A 19,528-nucleotide genomic window follows, 5' to 3' on the forward strand; every position below is an offset into this window, starting at 1 on the left:
AGCGCTAGGTTACTGTTGACTACCCCTCTGTTGCAGAGAGTAGCTGATCTGTTGGGGTTGGTTGCAACCGTTCGGATAGGTTCTTCTTTCCTCGGGTCAGAGGGACATGAGGTTTCATAGCTAACGAGGAGGTCCACAATTTCTTCCTCCGAGAGCTCCAGAGGGCTAGTCGTTGCAAGGGTAGGTTTGTAGGTTAGGAGGATGGCCAGTACTACTTCCTCATGCGAGGTGGCAGGGCGCAAGTTTCTCAGGGATAGCGGAAATGGGTGGAAAAGGGGCTCGGAGGAGGAAGTGGGGGGGGTAGAGTTCTGCGAGAACCTGATATTCGAGCGAGAGAGAGCTCGGTGAGGTACAGGAGGTTCTTTAGGTCCGTAATGGAGTTGTGGATGCTCAAGGTTAGTTTGGTAGCTTTGCGGTTGAGAGCGTCCAAATCCCTAAAAGAGGGGTGCTCTTGTGGGCAGGGGACCAATGGTATGGGGACGGAACTGGTGAAGTGTGCTGTAGGCCTAGTAGTGAGGCTAGGTCGACCAGAGTCATGAGTTTCAATATCCCTGCAGTAGGGAGGATTTGACGTTGAAGGTTTGGGGAGGCTTCTGATGGCTTGTGCTGGTGGCGTGGTAGACGGGCTAGGACTTCTAGAGGGTCGGGCCATGGGGGGGGATATCAGTATCCATAGGAGAGGAATGAGTATGTAGGCTGGAGGTCAGGGGTAAGGGCACGCCACAGTTGGTAAGCGCTGGATGGATAGTAGGGGGGCTCTGTCGACCTGGTTTGGGAGCCCTGTCATGGGTGGTTGGTGAGAAGCTAGGCTCCCTTGGTGGATTGGGCGGGGAAGGTGCGAGGGGAGCGTGGACGAAGGGGGGTCGTACACATATTTTTTAAGGAGAGTGAAGAGGTCCGCAAATTTGTTGAAGTCTTTTGGTGGAGCGTGGATCAGAATGATGCCTTTTTTGTATAAGGTGATGGTGAGGTCAGCACGCAGGTTTGCGGATGGTGCGATTGTGAGTTTGCTGCCGTGTGGAATGTTCCTAGTTTTTTGTACGTTGAGGAGGTTCGAGAAGGTTTTGCGCCAAAGGGACGTTCTCCTGGAATAGAAGATAAGGTCATTAATGATTGTGCCCTTGTCCGCTCTGGATCGTAAGTCAGAGACTAGGGTCTCAGGATGCCTTTTCAGGATTGAGTGTTTGAAGGATTTAGCGGCGGTTTTGGAGAGTTTGGGAGGATAGATAACGGTGTAGGTGTTGTCGCCCGTGGGGGTCAGACCAGGTCCAGCCATGTTGGGGAGAGTGTGGAAACTCTCGCTCAGGAGGTCTGTTGAGAGTAATGAGGTATGTAGGTCGAAGTCCCCAAAAAGGTCTGCCCTGTGCGCTAGGCCTACCTAAGAGTGCGCAATGATGCCAAGCAGACATGCCCCATCTAAATGGTCCACAATGTAGTAAAGGTCAAAGTCCGATCCATAAATTAGGCTATCCAATGTTCGGTTGGGAATACTAGAACAGATTGAGAGGGCTGAATGATTGCAAAAACATGGCATGTTGAGAGTAATGAGGTATGTAGGTTGAAGTCCCCAAGAAGGTCTGCCCTACCTAAAGAGTGCGCAATAATGCCAAGATGACTTGCCCCGTCTAAAGGGTCCACAATGTAGTAAAGGTCCAGAAAGTCACATCAATAAAATTAGGCTATCCAATGATCGGTTGGGAATACTAGAACAGATTGAGAGGGCTGAATGATAGAAAAGGAAAAAAAAATGCCAAGATGGCAGCTACAGAAGTTGAAACAGTCCTCTTTCTTAGACCGAGATGCACTTTGAGCAGTCCGCTTTCGCTTTCCATGAGGAGGGATATGAGAGGACAGAGAGATTGTTCAGTCCTCTTTCCATTCCTATGAGTGCTTTGGTTCAGTCCTCTTTCACTGGTTGTATCATTCTTTCCATTGTGTTTTACCAGATTTAGACCAACTTCATTTTGTTTCTCCCTACCACTCATTGAGCGAGTGCTTTATTTCTGTGAGTAGCAATCTGAGCTTTACTGTATTTACATGAGGCAGTACTCCCTTTCAGTTGAAAAGAAGTATGCGGTTGTCTGATCAATCAATTATAGGAGAAGGTCAAAAGCAATTCCCTCCTATTGGCAATGTTGTATCTATACCATGTAATCATTTTTGTTTGACTATTTCTCCGACATCGCTCATGTGTTGAACCATTCTTGGTCTTTTTCGCTCTCTGAAAATTCTTCTGTCACAATTTTACTTTGTTGTGTACATATGAGGACCGTTTGATTTGTAGAGAAACATGGAGTATATGTGTATGTATCTTATAAATATGATTTTGGAATGTTTCACTACAAATAACTGTTCTGTGCAGTCTCCCCATTTTAAAAGGTGTGTTAATTCTGAAGTACAAAACAAAATATTCTACATTATTTACATGAAAGCCTTTGATAGAGTATTTTGCATTGTTTTATACTTTAATTGATTTATGTTGCCCAAGAAGGTCTGCCTTCATATGATATCAGATTTATACACTCAAAAGCTGAGGAATGATAGCTTAATTCTGTGCTGGTAAACGACAGTTCCATTAATTTGGTTCTTATTTTGCTTCATATTTAGACCATCATTTTTAGGCACTTCTCATTTCTGTTGCTGTTTATTGTGGTTTCTAACCATGATCAGTTTGGCTCCAATGCTTATTAAGACCCGGCACCTAAACAAAGCGGCCACATCTATTTTTAGGTTTGCTTCCAAACTGGGGTCAAGGCTCATTGGAGTAGGATTACAATAGCAAACGTGTCTCTGCTGCTACTAATGGCTCTAGTATTTGTGGTTATACTGACTGTCAGCCAGTGCAAAGGAACAGAGAATTTTGTAGCCTGAAGCCTGTTTGCCATCCCCAAACCACCCCAGCGTTTATTTGCCATATAGAATCAGGCCTTTCCCATATCGAGGAGATCTTTAGATCAAGGCCCATGCAGTTTTGGTATTCCATTTGTATGAAACCCTAAGCTACCCTGAACAGGAATTAATAACTGGCTTCCTTTCCCTTCACAATTTCTTGGCTAGAGTTTATCAGATCTAGTCCTAATAGCCTAAGTGTAAGCCTAGGTTCCACTGAGGGAAATAAATCCAGCAGGGGTGTGGAATTTAAGAAAATATCTATTTGTCCATGGAGCAGGTTGCTTTATAAATCTACTTGTCCTGTAACAAAATCCACTTGTCAATTGGTGCCATGTCGTGCAGCAACAATTATGGCAGCAATCTCATTATATAAGAGCTCTGATATAGACTGTCTGATTATGCCAGGGCTCATAACAATACTCCATGAATTTCGCAAACCAAATTGCCTAGAAGGAACTCATCCTGTTACTCAAGATTTTACAGACAAACTGGCAAATCATTAGACAGACAAAGCAGACACATTGGACTCATACTTAAAACAGAAACAAAGCACCAGCACTAACCCTTGTACAAAACAACAATCCAAGAATACTCTAACCCAGCCTCTCCGTTCCTTCCGACACATCTCACATGATTAATTTATGGACCTGGGCAAAGCAAGCAGGCCTGCCGGAAGCCCTTCTGACCCCTGTCCACCACAAACTTTCAAGACAATTCTTTTACCAACCTCTGCTGCCACTCCAGTAAGAAGAATCATCAACGATTCCTCAACTACCGGAATGTTTCCAGAAGAACTCAAAAAATCACACATTTGCCCTTTACTGAAGAAAACAAACTTGGACCCGCTGAACCCTGACAACTACAGACCGATTACAAATGGACCTTTCCTGGGCGAACTGATAGAAAGAGCAGCGTTCGCCCAGATGTCACAATTCATTGAAGAGAATGACATACTCTCAGACTTCCAAACAGGATTCCGACCATGACACTCTGAAACAAAGACTCTATGAAGCCGGCATAGAGGGAACTGCTGTAGACTGGATCACGTCCAACCTTCGAAACAGAACTAATGTCATCCATACCCCACCTTTCTCGTCCAAACCATACTCCACAAAAGCAGGGGTCCCTCAATGTTCTATCATCTCGCCCATGCTTTTCAAAATCTACATGAAGTCATTACCGGTACTGATCAATCAATTTCACCTCACGTGCTATAACTATGCAGATGAGACGCAAATACTCCTTCAACTGAAATGTCCCAAAGTAGTAGAAGTTTCTTGTGGTTCTTAGTAGCTTGATGTGGTCAGAGGATGGTGCAGATGTCCACCGTTGTTCAATTAATTTTAGGGCTCGTCTGTCTTCATTTAGTCTATCGTCATACCAGGGTTTTGAGTCTTTTGTGGTGACTCTTTTCAATTGTAGAGGAGCTAGTTTGTCTAGTACCATGTTCATGGAAGTAATGGTTAGTCAGACCTTGTACATCGCATAAGCCTTCAGGGGGAAGCAGGATGTTAGGATTGGAGGTTGAGAGTAAGTCGGAACTGAGATTTTTTTAGATTCCTCTTCCAAATTTTCGTTCTCGTGGGTTGTTCAGAGAGTACTTTAACTGATTAATTGATGTGGAATGTAATGATGTGGTGGTCAGACCAGTCACAAGGGAGGATCGATTCAAGCTGAGTGGAGTCAGCTTTGGAAATTACTAGCTCAAGGGTTGCGCCTTTTTTATGTGTGGGGCTGTTGCAGATTTGGGTAAGGTTAAGGTCTGAGAGGAAAGCTTTGAGGCTATTGACCCCAGGGTCGTCCGGGTCATCCCAATGGAGATTGAAGTCACCAAGGAATATTTGAATATTTTGAAGTCTGGCATTAGTAGATAGAATATCCATGAGGTGTTCGATGAAGGTTAGGTTATCTCCTGGAGGGTGGTAGAATGTGTGTAGTGAACATTTTGGTTTTGTTATTACTAGTGATGTCTAAGCAAAGGTATTCACAGGAGGATAGCACCGGGGCATAAGAGCGGTTCACTGATAGATTGCTCCGATGTATGCACGCGATTCCACCACCTGGCCTATTAATTCTATCTTGTCTTGTGATGTCATAGTTTGGGGGTACCAGTATGTCTAGAATGCCCGTAGAAGATTCATTTAGCCATGTTTTGGTATACAGTGTACAGATTTGTTTGCTATTAGCAGCCCCCTAAAAACTGATTCTAGCTGTCGAGAGTGTCATTGCTTCCACTTACCTTACTTGGTGTTCTAGGGTAGTGTTGTTTTGCAAATTACATTTCTAGTTGCAGATAGCCAAAATCCAAACTAGTTTAAGTATTTGTTGGCAATGGGAAGCTCCCCTCACACACACATGCCACTTTTGATGACTAGGCCATCTCTTCTTAGAGACCTAGGATTTCCTGCACCTTCTATCACTCCCACCAATAGAAAATTCCTAATTCCTGCAGCACTAATTAGAAGCTGCTGGGGTACAGTGAGAGTGTGTGTGACGAGCAGGGGGTCATAAGAAGTGCACACAGGGAGGTATGGATGGAGGGAGAGCAGGGATGAGAGGGAACGGCAAGTAAGCGAATGAGACGCTCACTGTTGGAAAGACAGAGGGGCTGAAGGGAGGAACGAGGCACGGTGGCGAGGCAGCAGACAGAGAGACCTAACGTCGTAAAGAAGTCCTATAAGCAGTTCAATTCAAACACTACATTGCAGGTGAAAAGATACACCCTACAGCCAGTATTATATGTGAGTGAGAAATGCTCCTCTCAGCCTAGTCAAGCTGTGGTTATGTGATTGAAATCATTTCAAGCCAATAGCTGAAAAAGGGTAGTCTAAAGTATTTGAAGGATGCGTGCAGAACCAAAGCCCAATGGAAGTATATTGTAAGCAGAAGTTCTGCTTGACAACTGTGCTGTTAACCCACACCTAATGTGGGACCCTTCTGATCACTGACCTGTCACAGATAAGCCACTTCCTCGTTCTGCTGCCACACACTCCTCCGTGGCTGTATCCTAGGAGAGAAAATATTCACTGTCCGGTTGTAGCAAACTAGATGTGCTTTTGAGCCTCATACTTAAGTCCCATTTGACTTTGTGAAAAGGGTGTAGCTGAGAGATAATGTTTTCTGGAAGTGAACTAGGTATTTCTATCCACCCTTTCTCCCCCAAACCAAGTGAATTACTATTGATTCTTTTTGCAAGTAATAAACTGCTAATAACACGTTTACTGTTTTGTTCCTTAATTGTATTTTTGTAAATTGAATGATTACCCATTGAGATGTTTCGTACAATTGACATATTCATTATATCTCTGTATCTCAGTTATAAGTTGTTGATTTCCCTAGAAAAATATGAGAATATTTGTCTATGCTACATTGCCAGAAAAGTAAGTTCTAGATAACATACCTCCTATTTTTACAAACAAATTACACTTGTAACGTTGTCTGAATCTTAACTGTTTGTGAACACATTCAATAAAAAAAAACTATCAAATATACTGGGTGTCAGGTAAAATGATATTTCTTTTCTGTGCAAATGAAATACAACTGCTTACATTTGTCCTTTTGTTAAAAAAATAACTGATGAACTTTAAAGCAAATCATTTTATGCTGTTTACTACATTGATTCTATTGTCCATTTAGCTTGATAGGTGGCTCAGACAACAAGCTGATATACAGACACTATGCTACGCTATATTTTGTCTTCTGCGTTGACTCGTCAGAAAGTGAACTTGGCATTTTGGACCTAATACAAGTACGTATTTCTTATTGTGTTTTTATCATAAGCGGTTTCCTTACCTGAATATGTGCCCATCACCATTTGTTATTTAAAGTGCCTTGTTTGCATGTGCTTCTGTCGCTTTGTAGGTCTCGCTACAGACGGTGTTATCTACGAATATGCTTATTGCTACCACTACACACCAAACAACACACACGTACATACACATATGCATTGAGAAAGGGTCTTTTGTACTGCCATTTTTTGCCATTGACTTGAGCGGACGAGCCCCCTTCAGGCATTGCTTGGTTGGTATGTCCTTCACGTTTTAGACCCGCCCACAGGAATTTGCAGATGTTTATACGTCTCTCCATTTACATTGCGTTCATGAGCAGGGTCCCAGAATAGTTCATCTGTGGCATCTCCAAACAGGAGAAACAGCTCGTTAACAATCCCCAAAGCGATGATGTTGCCGTTTTCTTCGGCAGGAGCCTTGCGGATTTTTTGTGCTGCTCGTCTTTACCGGCGTGCCCTCTTGTGCTTTGCTTCAATGCTGGTGGGCTTATATGAGGGACGGGGCATTCTCCCCCTCCCCCCCCCCCCCCCCCCCCCCGCGCATAGAAGCATCAGCACCGCAACCTCTGCATCGGGACAATTGCAACAGCGGCTGTGATGCTCATTTGTGTCTGGCTCCATATGGCCTTTGTGCTCTTCACTACCTCCTGAGATCCACGTTCCTGGAAGGCAGTGACGCACTGCAGTTCGAGCAGCGCTGCCCATCTGTAGTGCCCCAGTGATGCGGGTTCAGCAGACTATATCTTTATTGGCACAGAGACCAGGTACACACAAGTCTATATTGAACAGCGGATTCATACATCAATTCAGTGGAACATGATACATTTTCAGTGCTAGAACGTTCTTCAGCTGTGTAGCTTCCTGACCTCTTAGTTTGGTTATCGTCACCATTAATCTCAGGAGTTGCCAACCCAAAGGGGCTCTTCTGAAGAGTTGATCTTGACCAAAGAATCCCCCTGCAAATGAATTAGATTGAACCCACCGCTAGTACCTTCCATGGAGTTCTAGAATATGGCTGAACAGCTCGTAGGGGTCTTTCTGTTTTAAACCCAGATTCATCCAGGTTCTCACTTTGTGGACTACAGAAGAGGATGTACCCGTTATGTCACTGGTCTGCTCATGAGGACAGCAAGTCTTAGTTATTAGGGTGGATGGAAAACGTCCTGATTTTTGTACATTCGGAACTGTCAACTAGCAGTGATTTGTTAAATTATGCAACTTTTGCTGACAAATTGTGATCACAAGGCCCTAGTTTCTTTAATATTACCATGGCCTGTAGCCGCTGTCAACAGACAGAAAAAAACCTGATCTAAACTGGATGGTAAAATTATTTCCAGTTTTTGACAAAATAAGACCTATTTGCCTCCGGCATCTTTTTTTTCTTTTTTTCTTTCATTTGATGCAGAAGGCATACATAAACATTCTTCTCAGGCGTCCTGTTTCAAAAGTCATAGAACCGTTCGTAGTGGAATCAAATATCTTTAGATAACATAAAATGACGTAAACCTAGTCTAGTGAGGTAATTGTTTTAATCCTCAGATAATTTAATGATGCATAGTTTGGCGTGCAAGAAACCACGCAAATTAAAAGTGCACAGAGGAATGACGGTCATTAGTCTGAGATAGGTAGTGTGTATAATGACTGGCTGTTAGGTTTGCTGCGGGTGGTAAACCTAAGCAAAAACAAAAAAATGCTAACAACGTTTGCTGCTTTGAGGTAGTATGGAATTTCTCCCGGTACTCTTTGTCAACCAGATTAAAAAACTAAAAACCTGCCTTTATAAAAAGTTTGATTTATTAATACATACAACATAAATTATGTTCCCTCAGCACGTTGTGAGTTAACTCTGCTCAAGGTTTGATGAGTTAGAACATCCTGACACTTATCTAAGTTCTTGACAAGGCGGCATCTGCCCTATTCGCCGCCTGCTTAAAAAATACGTATTAATGATTTGATACTCATAACCAGGGCCACTGGAATTATGCTGCAGGTAAGGTCCAAATTATGCGGCAAGAAAATGCAAATCATGCAGGATAATGCGGCAAAGTTTGTGATAGTATTATTATGCCATTTTTACTTGGTGAAATACTGGACAAAGCTTTCACCTCTTTAGTACCTGTTTAACAACCAAATGCAGAAATATGCTACAGAAAAATGACCAGTCTACTTTTGCAAAGGGCCTTCCACTGTGTGGGAACACGTCGCCACGTTTTTAGTAACTTTTGATCCGTTTGAGTTACAAACAGCATCTTTTTTGGGGTAAAATCTGCTGATGATGGATTATGTAGAAAATAAGACCAATCCATAACTATGCAAAAAATGCAGCGGCTGCATAATTAGAGTGGCCCTGCTCATAAGGCATTTGCTTCCACAGCCTCTTGCAGGCGGTGTTGTCACTGGTTCTCATTTTAGGCAGAGTTTGCCTCAGTGTATTGATGCTTGTACTTCAGAAACCTTGACATGCCTTACTGAGCCATTCATTTTTCTGAGGTTGATAAAGTGGAAACTCCATGATGAACTATAATTTAAACAAAGTAGCAAAAATAGCTCGGATTGCGGTGTGCTCTCTATGAAGAGTTAATAATGTTAATATCTGCCCCTACCGCTCAATAGAATGAGAGAGAAACCTTCTAAATGCCAGTAAAACTGTAGTCTATCAGGCATTTATTTTTACGCACCAACCAGATAAAACTAGTATAAGGGTAGTTCCGAAAGGTGGCATGTAGGTTCATGGAATATGCGTCTGAGAGCCATTCTTTTACTGATCGGTGTCCACCGGTGCCTGTATTGTCTTAGAGGATAGTGCTCTGGAAATATTACCCCGAAGTAAGTGTGTGGCGAAACAGGACACCTCAAGAAGAGAAACTAGAGACACGAGAAGGAAAATAGTCTTCTCAGCTTACACCAAATGGAGTTTTGTACACAAATTAGCTTGGACTCGCCTTCTATACATGCAATATAAAATATAACCCGATGAAAATCCGTCTCTTTTCTTGTATGCCTGAACATGCTTTGTAGACTTGTAAATTATTTTGATATAGCTAGTAGACGATCACGCAGGTTACTGTGCTGTATCTCCCTCCTGGACAGTCTTAAAATATTTACCGACTGATAAATGATTCACATTAAATATTTATCTCCTGCCGATGGGAAATTTAGAAGCATCTAGCTATATTGGAACATGCATACTCTAGCAGTGTATTGCTGTTTGCAATTACGTTTACTGCCTTAGATCCCTATTTTGGTCTTAGTGTCAATAATTCAATGTACTTTGGATTCCAACATTTTAGATTTTTTTGTGTTGAAAATGCATATGAATTATGAAAAATGTCAAATGTGTGCTGCTTATTCTTTACAACTCTGTGATCGTTTTTCTATAGCAGTAGTATATCGGGCTTTCAAAAGACAACATTCTGACCTAAAGTATGGTCATCGACCTGCTACTTGCAGTTTTATTCTTATTTAATTCTGTACCCTCGGAGTTACTGACAAAAGTCATTTGCAATGCCACTGTTAAACGTATTAATCTTCTGCTCTTGTATTGTTCTTGATGTGTGTTTTTGCCGTTGTGTATTTTTCCAGTTTGTGTGATATAGTTTCTTTGACTTTCAAGAAAGGCATACTTTGAAAGCATGGCAATGACAAATGTAAATATGCTTTTGAGGTATATGCTAGACAGCTTTAGTTTTTTAGCTTGGCTAATTTAATGCAAAAAAAAAATAATACAACATATTACACAGGAAATAATTGTCCTTCTGCTGAAAAATAAAAAATATTGTGTGTATTGCATAGATTGTGTTCAGTACAGCAGGCCGGTGATGGTTATGCTGAAAAGCCAATGATAAAGGCTGTAGGCCTGATTTGGTTCATTAAGAAAAGTTATGTCAGATGCCATGGGTCTGATCCGTTTATTGTTAAAAGTTATGACAAAGGCAGTAGGTCTGAATTATTTATTGTGAAAAACGTTGGTTAAATCCAATAGACATTTATGGAACCTCTTGCTAAAAACACATTCACAGTGGCTTTACATTGTGAACTCTGACAGGAAGGTGTTTTACATTGTAAACTTCTTTGCTAAGCACCATAGGCGGGGCTTTATATTGCGAACCCTCTGGCAAATGCAACAGGAAGGGAGTTTGTTGTGAACTCTTACAAACACAATAAGATAGGGTTTGATGTAACCCTGACAAATGAAACGAGAAGGGATTTAATATATATGTGTCCCTTTTGTTGGTTTGGCACCTGAACATGATTGATATATGCATATAGTGATTTAATGTTCTGTAAAATGTACTTTGAGCCTTCCTAAAATGTTCAATGGGTTTCTTTAAGCAGAGACCACATCCGGTCTAAAGCCAGCTGGCCTTATTATTAATGTGGTGAAATAGTCAGATGCCAACTCAATAACAATTTGATTGATTTGACAAAGCCTATAGGCTTAACGCTTTTGATTGTGAAAATCCTCAAGTTTTCCAGTAGGCGCATATAGAAGCATTACTGTTTTTTATGACTAGAGCCTGCTCGTGCACACATTGTCACATGATGTGTCACATATAATCAGAGTTGACTACATTTATTGGGTCATTTGTTCCCTGTGGTATTTGTTTATTGTACATGATTTGCAGCCGGGTTAATATAGAAGGCCCCTATGAAAAGGAGTTCCAATTTGTAATTCAGCCTGAAATCTTGTTAATTTTGAGTATAGTTTTTAGTTGCGTGTGCATTAAAATATTTTTCATTTTTTCTATTTTTGTATTTGGGCATCACAAATAAGAGAACAGTGATAGTACACATCGCACATTATCACAGTATAACATTTGTTTAGCATAGTATACAAACATATTCATTAAAATAGTAAGATGAGTGTAGGGACCGTTGCGTTATCCCAGTTCAGCCAGCAGCTGTGCCGCAACCTCGTACACATAGATGACAAAAAGGAAAGGACAATCATTATCCCGTTTATGGGGTAGTAGCATAACCGAGTCTCCCCAACCTCCCAACTTTCCCTCTTTGTTAGTAACATGGCATTTAATGTCAAACAGACGCAGAGGTGTGATCAAGGCTTTGCAGGTAAGCTCGCAATGGCGCCCATATACCCTCAGAATGTGATGTGGGGGGGGGTAAGAGTTCCGCGTAGGCTTCTAGCTGCTCATTACAGTTTGCTAGATCTCTTAGCCATTCCTTTCATGTGAGTGTACACCCTTGCCCTCATTTCATGGAAGCTCAACTGTTCTGCAGGCATCTGTGCTTTGGTTGTGAGTTTTCCTTTCCCTGTGGGAACCTCCCTGACATATCCCAGCATATGTTCGGTTCTTTATTAATCAGGTGCAATGCCATTGCAGTCATGGAATTAGTTATGGTGTCCCTATAGTTCAAGACCCTGGGTCTTCCTTATGCTAAATGATAAAATCCAGCATGTGCTGCCCCACATCTCGTCCATCTGAAGTATTCTTTAGTCTACTAGTGTACAAACTCAATGGGGTGTGGTATATCCTGTGTTGCGGAATTTAAAGTGTATGATACGCAGACTGTTAAGTGAAGGAGCCCAAGTTTGAGTAAACCTACAATGCTCCTCAGAACGTTTCCTGTCTAAATTGTGAGTCTATTTATCACTAGTATTTGGTTTAGCTACCGGACCTTCTGATTCCATTGAGCAATTTAGGCGGATAACTAGACCTTTGGTTAATTCAGCAGAGAGGAGCCCTACAAGCTGTTTGGAATCTAAAGTTTTCTAGAGGTGTGCATCCTTCAACTGAGCTCAGCCCCTGCATCAAGATGAATTGCCCCTTGGGAAATGGGTCCTCAAGAGCTTTTAATTTCAATTTCTATAGTATCTGCAAAGATTTCTCCTCGCGTGTTGAAGTGAGCACAGGGTGGTGCAGAAGTGGTAACTGTGGTGAGTAAGTACATTTTAAATTAGCTCTAATCCTCATGCCCCCTCCGCCCACAATTTACATTTCACTGTGTCGATGTTGGCTCTCTTTGGTGGCATTAGGTGATATTGTAAGGCCTGCAGAGAAGTTTGGGAGGCATTATTATTTTCAGTAACGATATGCCGTGGCAATGAGGGTGGACAATTCTAATACTGAGCAAAATGAGTTTGGGAACATAGTTATGCTTCAGGTCTGGAGCTGCAAAGGCCCCCTAATCATATGGCAGTATAAGTTTAGGCTGTTTGTCCACTCATGCCAATGTAACCATTAGGAATTTAAAGTATTTCAGCAGCACTATGGAAATATTCATAAAAAGATAAAGAACTTTGGGCAGGACAACCATTTTCATCAGCAAAGTCCTTCCCACTAAGGAGAACTACTCAGCGTTTAATTTGCATTTCAAGGTTAGTAATTGTTACATAGTAGTTTGCTTGCACAGCCGTAGATAAATCATGGGTAATCCAAACACCCAAATACTTGACCGAGTCTGCACTCCATTGAAGTGTGTGCCAAGTGCACTTTTGTTCAGGCAATAAGGGGGAATTTGAGTGATTTGCTTCAACTAATACACAGGCCTGAAGCGCACTGAACTTTGTATTCACTTATAATCAGGGACAAATTATCCCTAGGATTTTGGATGAATAAGCTTGTATCATCAGCGTATAATGATATTAACATCTGCCCATGATGTTCAGTGTAACTTAGGAGTGGTGTTGCCTCAGTTTACAGGTAAGCGGCTTCACTGCAAAGGTAAACACTATAGGGGATAATGCACATCCCTGCCTAGTGCCACAGATTAGTGATCGTGTCCAAATCCATCCTGTTGACCCGGATTCTTGCAGTTGAGTTAATATACAGGAGCTCTCTCAGTGTAATAAAGCATGCCGGCATGCCCATCCTCTGAAGAATGGTGAATAAGAATGGCCTTTCTAAGGAGTTAAATGCTATAGCTGCAACTAGCCACAGCTTCCAAATCTGGGTTTAGGAAATTTATTGGAACAAAAATAGTTATGTGATGTAGACCTATCTGGGATGAAGCTGGCCTGATCCGAGAGTAGCAGGTCCAACACCATCGGCATGCCCTCTATTGCCGTTGTTACCTTCGCTACAGTAATGGGTTGTGACAGATAATCACAGTAGTCCTCACTCAGCCACGCAAGTGCATTATTGTCCAGGAAGTCATTGTCTATGTGGGTTTTAAAAGTGTATAGGTCAGCGTAGAAACTTCCTAATCATGTTTTCCAGTGCCCAACCTGGCCTCTCCCCACACTCTAGCTCGTATATTTCGTAAGATGTTTAATATCCTTCTCCGCCACCCCATTATATTCTGTTATTTTCAGCTTTATTTTCGCCAATAATTTAGTACCCGGCCTAGCTGCATACTTAGCCTCTAAGTCCAGGATCTCCTGTTCTAGACAGGACAGGTTTGCATGTAACATCTTTAGTATCTCCCCCCAGCTTTGATATACAAACACCTCTGATTACTACTGTGAGGAAATGGGGTGTATTATCTGGTGAAGTTGTGCAATCTCACCATGTAATACACTTAACAACCCCTTGAGGACCCTTGGTCTTCATTTGTCAATCTGTTGGCTCTGAGCAACAGGGTTTACACAGGAACAAGTCCAAAGCATTTAAACAGCAGCAAAACAGTAAAAGAGGTAATTGGCAAGACATCAAAGAAATCTGATGAGAATTTATAATAATCGACCTGTATTTTTAAGTAATTTTAGACTCCTGAATAAATAAGATCCATTGGCTATAGAATTTACAAGGTATAGTAAATCAATAAAAAGAATAAGCTTTGGTAAGTTCAACAAACTTGACACATAGAAACTTTGTTACTAAAACGTTTGGGATAGTTGTGATGTAGTTACTTGGAGTCTCTTTAGGTGATGAACTTCAGTAAGGAGCTAGTCGGGGATCCTCAGAAACCGTTACCTCAACAGGTGAATCAGTTTTCAGTCAGTTCCAGGCACTTTTATTGTTCGAACGGCTTTCTTATGGAAGTGGTCCTGGTGCAAGGGATGAAGGTTGCTAAAGATGCTCAAAGAATGCTGTGGATACGATGTGGTCAACAATGGTCTTGTTGCAACTAATTCTCGGTCCATGAAGGGGGTGAGACTGTTCTGGTCACAGGGTCGACATCCCTTGAAGTTCTCTCGAAGCTGGCAGAAATCCAGTTACCACTGGGCTACCAGTCCCCCAATATCGTGATCACTGGTCTCTCCTTCCTGGATCAATAGCTTGTCCTCTGGAGGTCCCAGCAGCAGTTTGACGAGACTAAAGGGTCCAGCAAACCCAGGTGCAACTTTGTCCGTCCGGTCCTGGTCTCTAGTGCTGCACTGTCTGCGGTTGGTGGCAAGTTGAAGACTTGGGGCTACCAACTTTCCTCAGTAGGCATCTCAGCTGTTGTGTCCCTGTGCTGGGAACAGAAGGCCAGCTCACTGACCATTGGGGCCTCTTGGCTTTGGCTGGGCTCTGGCGACGGCTTTTCTTCATGCAGGACACAGCAGACACAATCCATCTATTTTGCTAGCCAACAGGTTCAGCAGGTGCTGTTCCCGCTAGTGCAACCTCTTTTTTGCTTATTACACGATTCAGAAGGGCAGTCCTTCTTCCGTCCTCCGTCCAGTCGAGATCTGAGTTCGGGGTAGGATGCAGTTGGTAGCCAGTGAGCTACTAGGTTCCCTCCCTCCTGATGACGACTTCCTGCAAACTGTAGCATATGGGTATCCCATGATGCACCATTCTGCTCGCTTCCAATATGGCAGGACCCCTCTTCTGGCTTGTGGAGCTCCCTAGCCTAATCCAGAGGTGTAGCTACCAAGGGGGCTATACGCCTACTGAAAACCAGCTTGGCAACGGAGTTTCCCCTCGCCTGTCCCGAGGGCTAGTTGGTCTCCCCGAACACTGGAGCAGCCACTCAAACAAGTGTTACCCATTTGCCCTTCAAAGGCAGCCTCTCCTTTGAATCTCGCCTTTTGGGCCAATACCCGTGTGGCTTCCTGCAGGAGGAAGGTAACACCTCCTTCCAGAGCCAGTATTGTATTCTTTCCTGTAAGTTGTTAGCATGTCTCCCCAGGAGGGCAGTAAGCTGTCTCGATGACAGTACCCCATGTGCAACTAATATGGGAATAGAGGATTAAAGGCAACAAAGTGGCAACTTTGCAAAAGTTGCACACAGCACCATTTTACTTTAATTTGGAAACAAGTCTGGTGAAATGATACAAGTTGTTTGATACCTTGGATGACCCACTTTGGTCGCACCATTCCAGAGTGAGCACAGCAGAGCGGTCAACATGTCTTTAAAAAAAAAAACAGCTGCATCAGTCCAAAAGCTTAGAGATGACCATACAAAAAGCCACATTTCTTTAAAACCACCCTTAATGCCTTCACTAACCACCATTCATTTTTTTTCAATTGAAGTAATGCAGGATCTTGACGCAAAACTCCTTGCGAAAAACTGTATCTAGTAATATTTCAGGTCGTAACTTCCAAGTTAATTGGGGGTAAGGTGCATCTGGGATGCCCATTGTCAAGAAAAGTGGGGGATGGTTTGAAATTGTTATGGCCAAGTGGTGTCTATCCTGTACCTGAATGTTAACTTTTGTAGTGTCCAACCAGGAGTCTAACCGTCACCATGAATTGTGTACAAATGAGGGTGTCTGGCTCCCCGGAGATCTACCAGCTTGTGCGGAGTATTTATTTGGTAAAGCATTGCTGCTAAGATTTTTGCTCTCCTCACTGAACTATGTTGTAGGTAATGTGGATGGATGACAAGATACTTCTTGATAAGTTACAGGATAGGTTTATTAAGGTACAGCAGAGCAACACACCTCACCAGCTGACCAGACCATCAACTGCCAAGACTGGAACTTTCACATACCAGTCAGAACACTCATAGGTACTATGGGAGGTTGAGAAGGTAGAAACACAAAGGAGGGACTACTGACACCAAGTAGCCATAATGAAGTAAGCACAACTTTACAACATATCTTCTTCCTTTACAGAGAAAACAAAATAAAAGACTCAAACACATAATAAGAGCCTAAAACATGGAAAACAACAGAAAGGAAACATAAAACACGTAGAAGGTCAGCGACCTCTTGGACTTCCAGATCACGAAGGCAAAGGGATAGGATATGATGAGGATCATGATGACCAACTTCTCCCCTTCGATTGACGAAAAAAAACCAAGAAGAGACAGTCTACTCTCTACAATCCGTCATTGTGGCCAGCAAAAACGGGAAGAGACAGTTTACTTTCTCTGATCAGTCTTTGTCCGCCGCGGCTTACGACTCATAGTTGAAGATAGAAGAGTTCAACATGTGCCTCCAATGCCCAAAAAGTTCTAGAAGGATGTTCCCTAACAAAAAAAATTGGAGCCAGTTCTCTTACAGTCCAAGATGAAGTTCTGGACCAGTTGTCTCGGTTCTAGTTCTTTTTCTTGGGTTAAGGGCCTCTAGATGTGGTTCGAGCCTCTAAGTTACCTTTAAATTTAATTTCTTTGTGGGCAAACTGTCTCAGTACTGTGGGCTATAAGGCCTGGTTCTAGTCGCGGAACGTTTATCCCGGTTCAGAGAACCCCCTTGTCACGATTTTCTGTCATGGTACTGGAACTCTTGTTGTCACGAATCTCGGTCGTGAACTCTCCCGGTCCTGGGACACATTTTTTTCCTATCCCGGTGCTGATTCTGGGACATCCGTTGTCCCCCTCTAGATAGGTTACAACCTTTGTTCTCTCGTTTTTCCCTTTCTTCTGGGACCTTTGTCCCCTTCCGGTCCTAGAACATCCTTTGTCCTCTCCCGGTTCTTGGTTCTGCCGGTCCTGGGACTAGCTTTGTCCTCACCCGGTCCTGGTCCAAGGCTCACTCCCTCAGTCCTTAGTTTTCCCTGGATTGGGGTTAGAGTTGCAATAGTTTTATCCAAGTAAATATTGAAATAGGAATTGCTACTTTCCAATTTTCCCCATTTGCATTTCATCTCTTGAAATCTACAGTCTTTCAAAACTTTTGAACGGTGGCATCTCTTCTCATAACTTTAAGTCAGATTTTTGATATATTTGCCTCATTGCTTTGTGCTGCTCTCCGTCATGGTTCTAGACTGTGTTATTGTTTTTTTTTTTTTTTTAAATATTTTCCACAGTATTGTACTCTACTACATATGAGCTTACAGTTACTGTTCCTGGAAGTAATCATAGGCTGCAATGAGTGCTGCTAAGCTGAAATTACTGTTTCTGTACTCCCCATAGATGCTACAAAGCTGTGATATCTATGCTGGGGAAAAGCTGAAGTTACGAAACAAAGCAGTAGTAGATTTAATATTACTATAGGTTAAGGATCAAATATAGCTTTGAACTCCAAAAGTATTGACAAATGGAATACAAAGAACAACCACAAGATGGCACTCTTGTGAAAGAATTAAAAGCCTGAACTCGTTCGTGCTTGTTTCTGTTTCCGTGTAGATTCCAGAAATTATGACAGGTCATAATAGTTGGAGGTAGTGTTGGCTGCCAAAATTGTGAAACATCAGTGTTATGCTTAGCTATGCATGCGCTCGCTTACCTATACTTTGGAAAGGTGACATCGAGTTGAGGGACGGGCATTAACAAGCATAACGAAGTGCAAGGCATTTCCACAAAAGAAACCTCGATCTTGGGATACATCGACATGCGCTGCATAAGAAAATTGACCAAGATATTGAGATCTCTTGGGGAACACCAGTTCGGCAGAAAACACTTTCACTGTGCGGAAATCCTCCTATCACTGTTTTATTTGCGCTCCGTTGTGTGTTAGCGCAATTCTGGCCACCACTTCAACTATGCCGCTGGTACTCGGTACACAGGACAGATATCTTCCTCTCTTCACTCAATTGTGATCGGTGTTCCCGTTACCAAGGGAACGAGGCAACAAGATGGCTGCCTGACGTCGGGTCGCGACATTTAACCTTGGGTGGTGACATACTGAAAGCACGTCTCTAACCATGGGTGGTAGTCAGGACAACGCCAAGAACGCTGGACGTTCAGAGAGTGTGATGCTGAAGAGACATTCATTCCGCTAGTACCCACGGAAATTCTACGATGTCATCAGTGTGAGGATGGCAGCAATAGGAGAAGGATCTCTCTGAACAACAACGGTAAAACGGAGTTTTGGACACGCCTCACTTCTCTCTTCACCAGTCTCGGCTGTTCACCTCATTGTCCACACGTGTCACAAGATGTCTTTTTTTAAGATAGGTCTAACAGCTTGCCTCAGCCACGCATATCGATTACTGCAATATGCTGCTCCAAACATACGTTGGCTTAAATTAATCCAGAAAAATTGCTTGTTTTAAAATATTTCCATTTCAATTATACATGCACTTTTCACGCTTGCAACCGCTTCTCTGACCTGTCACCTAGTGTCAATATTCTTTTGACGAGATGAGTTCTTGGCTGCGCTTTAAACAGCAAGTGTCTTTCATACCTGGCAGGTCGTCTTGACTCAGACTTGACAGCAAATGGATTAGTTGTGACAGGTTTCTTGATAATTCTCGTTTCTTTTTCCCAATTTTTCTCGCGTTACTCAGGTTACCAGTTTCTTTCCAAGTTTTTTGCTGCAATTGGGTGACACGCAGTCTTGGGTTCTTGTGCGAGGTGTTGCTCAGGGCTGTGCTGTTCTTCTTGGTCTTCTTCACTGGTCTGGTCAGCTTAATCGTCGCCAAAATGTTGTAGGTAATGTGGATGGATCACAAGATACTTCTGGATAAGTTACAGGATAGGTTTATTAAGTTACAGCAGAGCAACACACCTCGCCAGCTGACCAGACCATCAACTGCCAAGACTGGAACTTTCACATACCAGTTAGAACACTCATAGGTACTATGGGAGGTTGAGAAGGTAGAAACACAAAGGAGGGACTACTGACACCAAGTA

General features: G+C 42.6%; 1 protein-coding gene across 2 annotated transcripts in view; it reads left to right on the forward strand.

Annotated features, from left to right (window-relative positions):
* Positions 1–19,528, forward strand: part of AP3S1 (adaptor related protein complex 3 subunit sigma 1) — a 172,765-nt gene that overhangs the window by 17,545 nt on the left and 135,692 nt on the right. For both annotated transcript variants that reach the window (XM_085632642.1, XM_085632643.1), the window contains exon 3: positions 6,529–6,640. In XM_085632642.1, coding sequence (XP_085488768.1) covers positions 6,529–6,640 — 112 coding nt within the window. The remainder of the gene's footprint in view (positions 1–6,528; positions 6,641–19,528) is intronic.

The sequence above is a fragment of the Triturus cristatus genome, chromosome 2_1 (assembly GCF_964204655.1).
Source record: "Triturus cristatus chromosome 2_1, aTriCri1.1, whole genome shotgun sequence".
Lineage (NCBI taxonomy): Eukaryota > Metazoa > Chordata > Amphibia > Caudata > Salamandridae > Triturus > Triturus cristatus.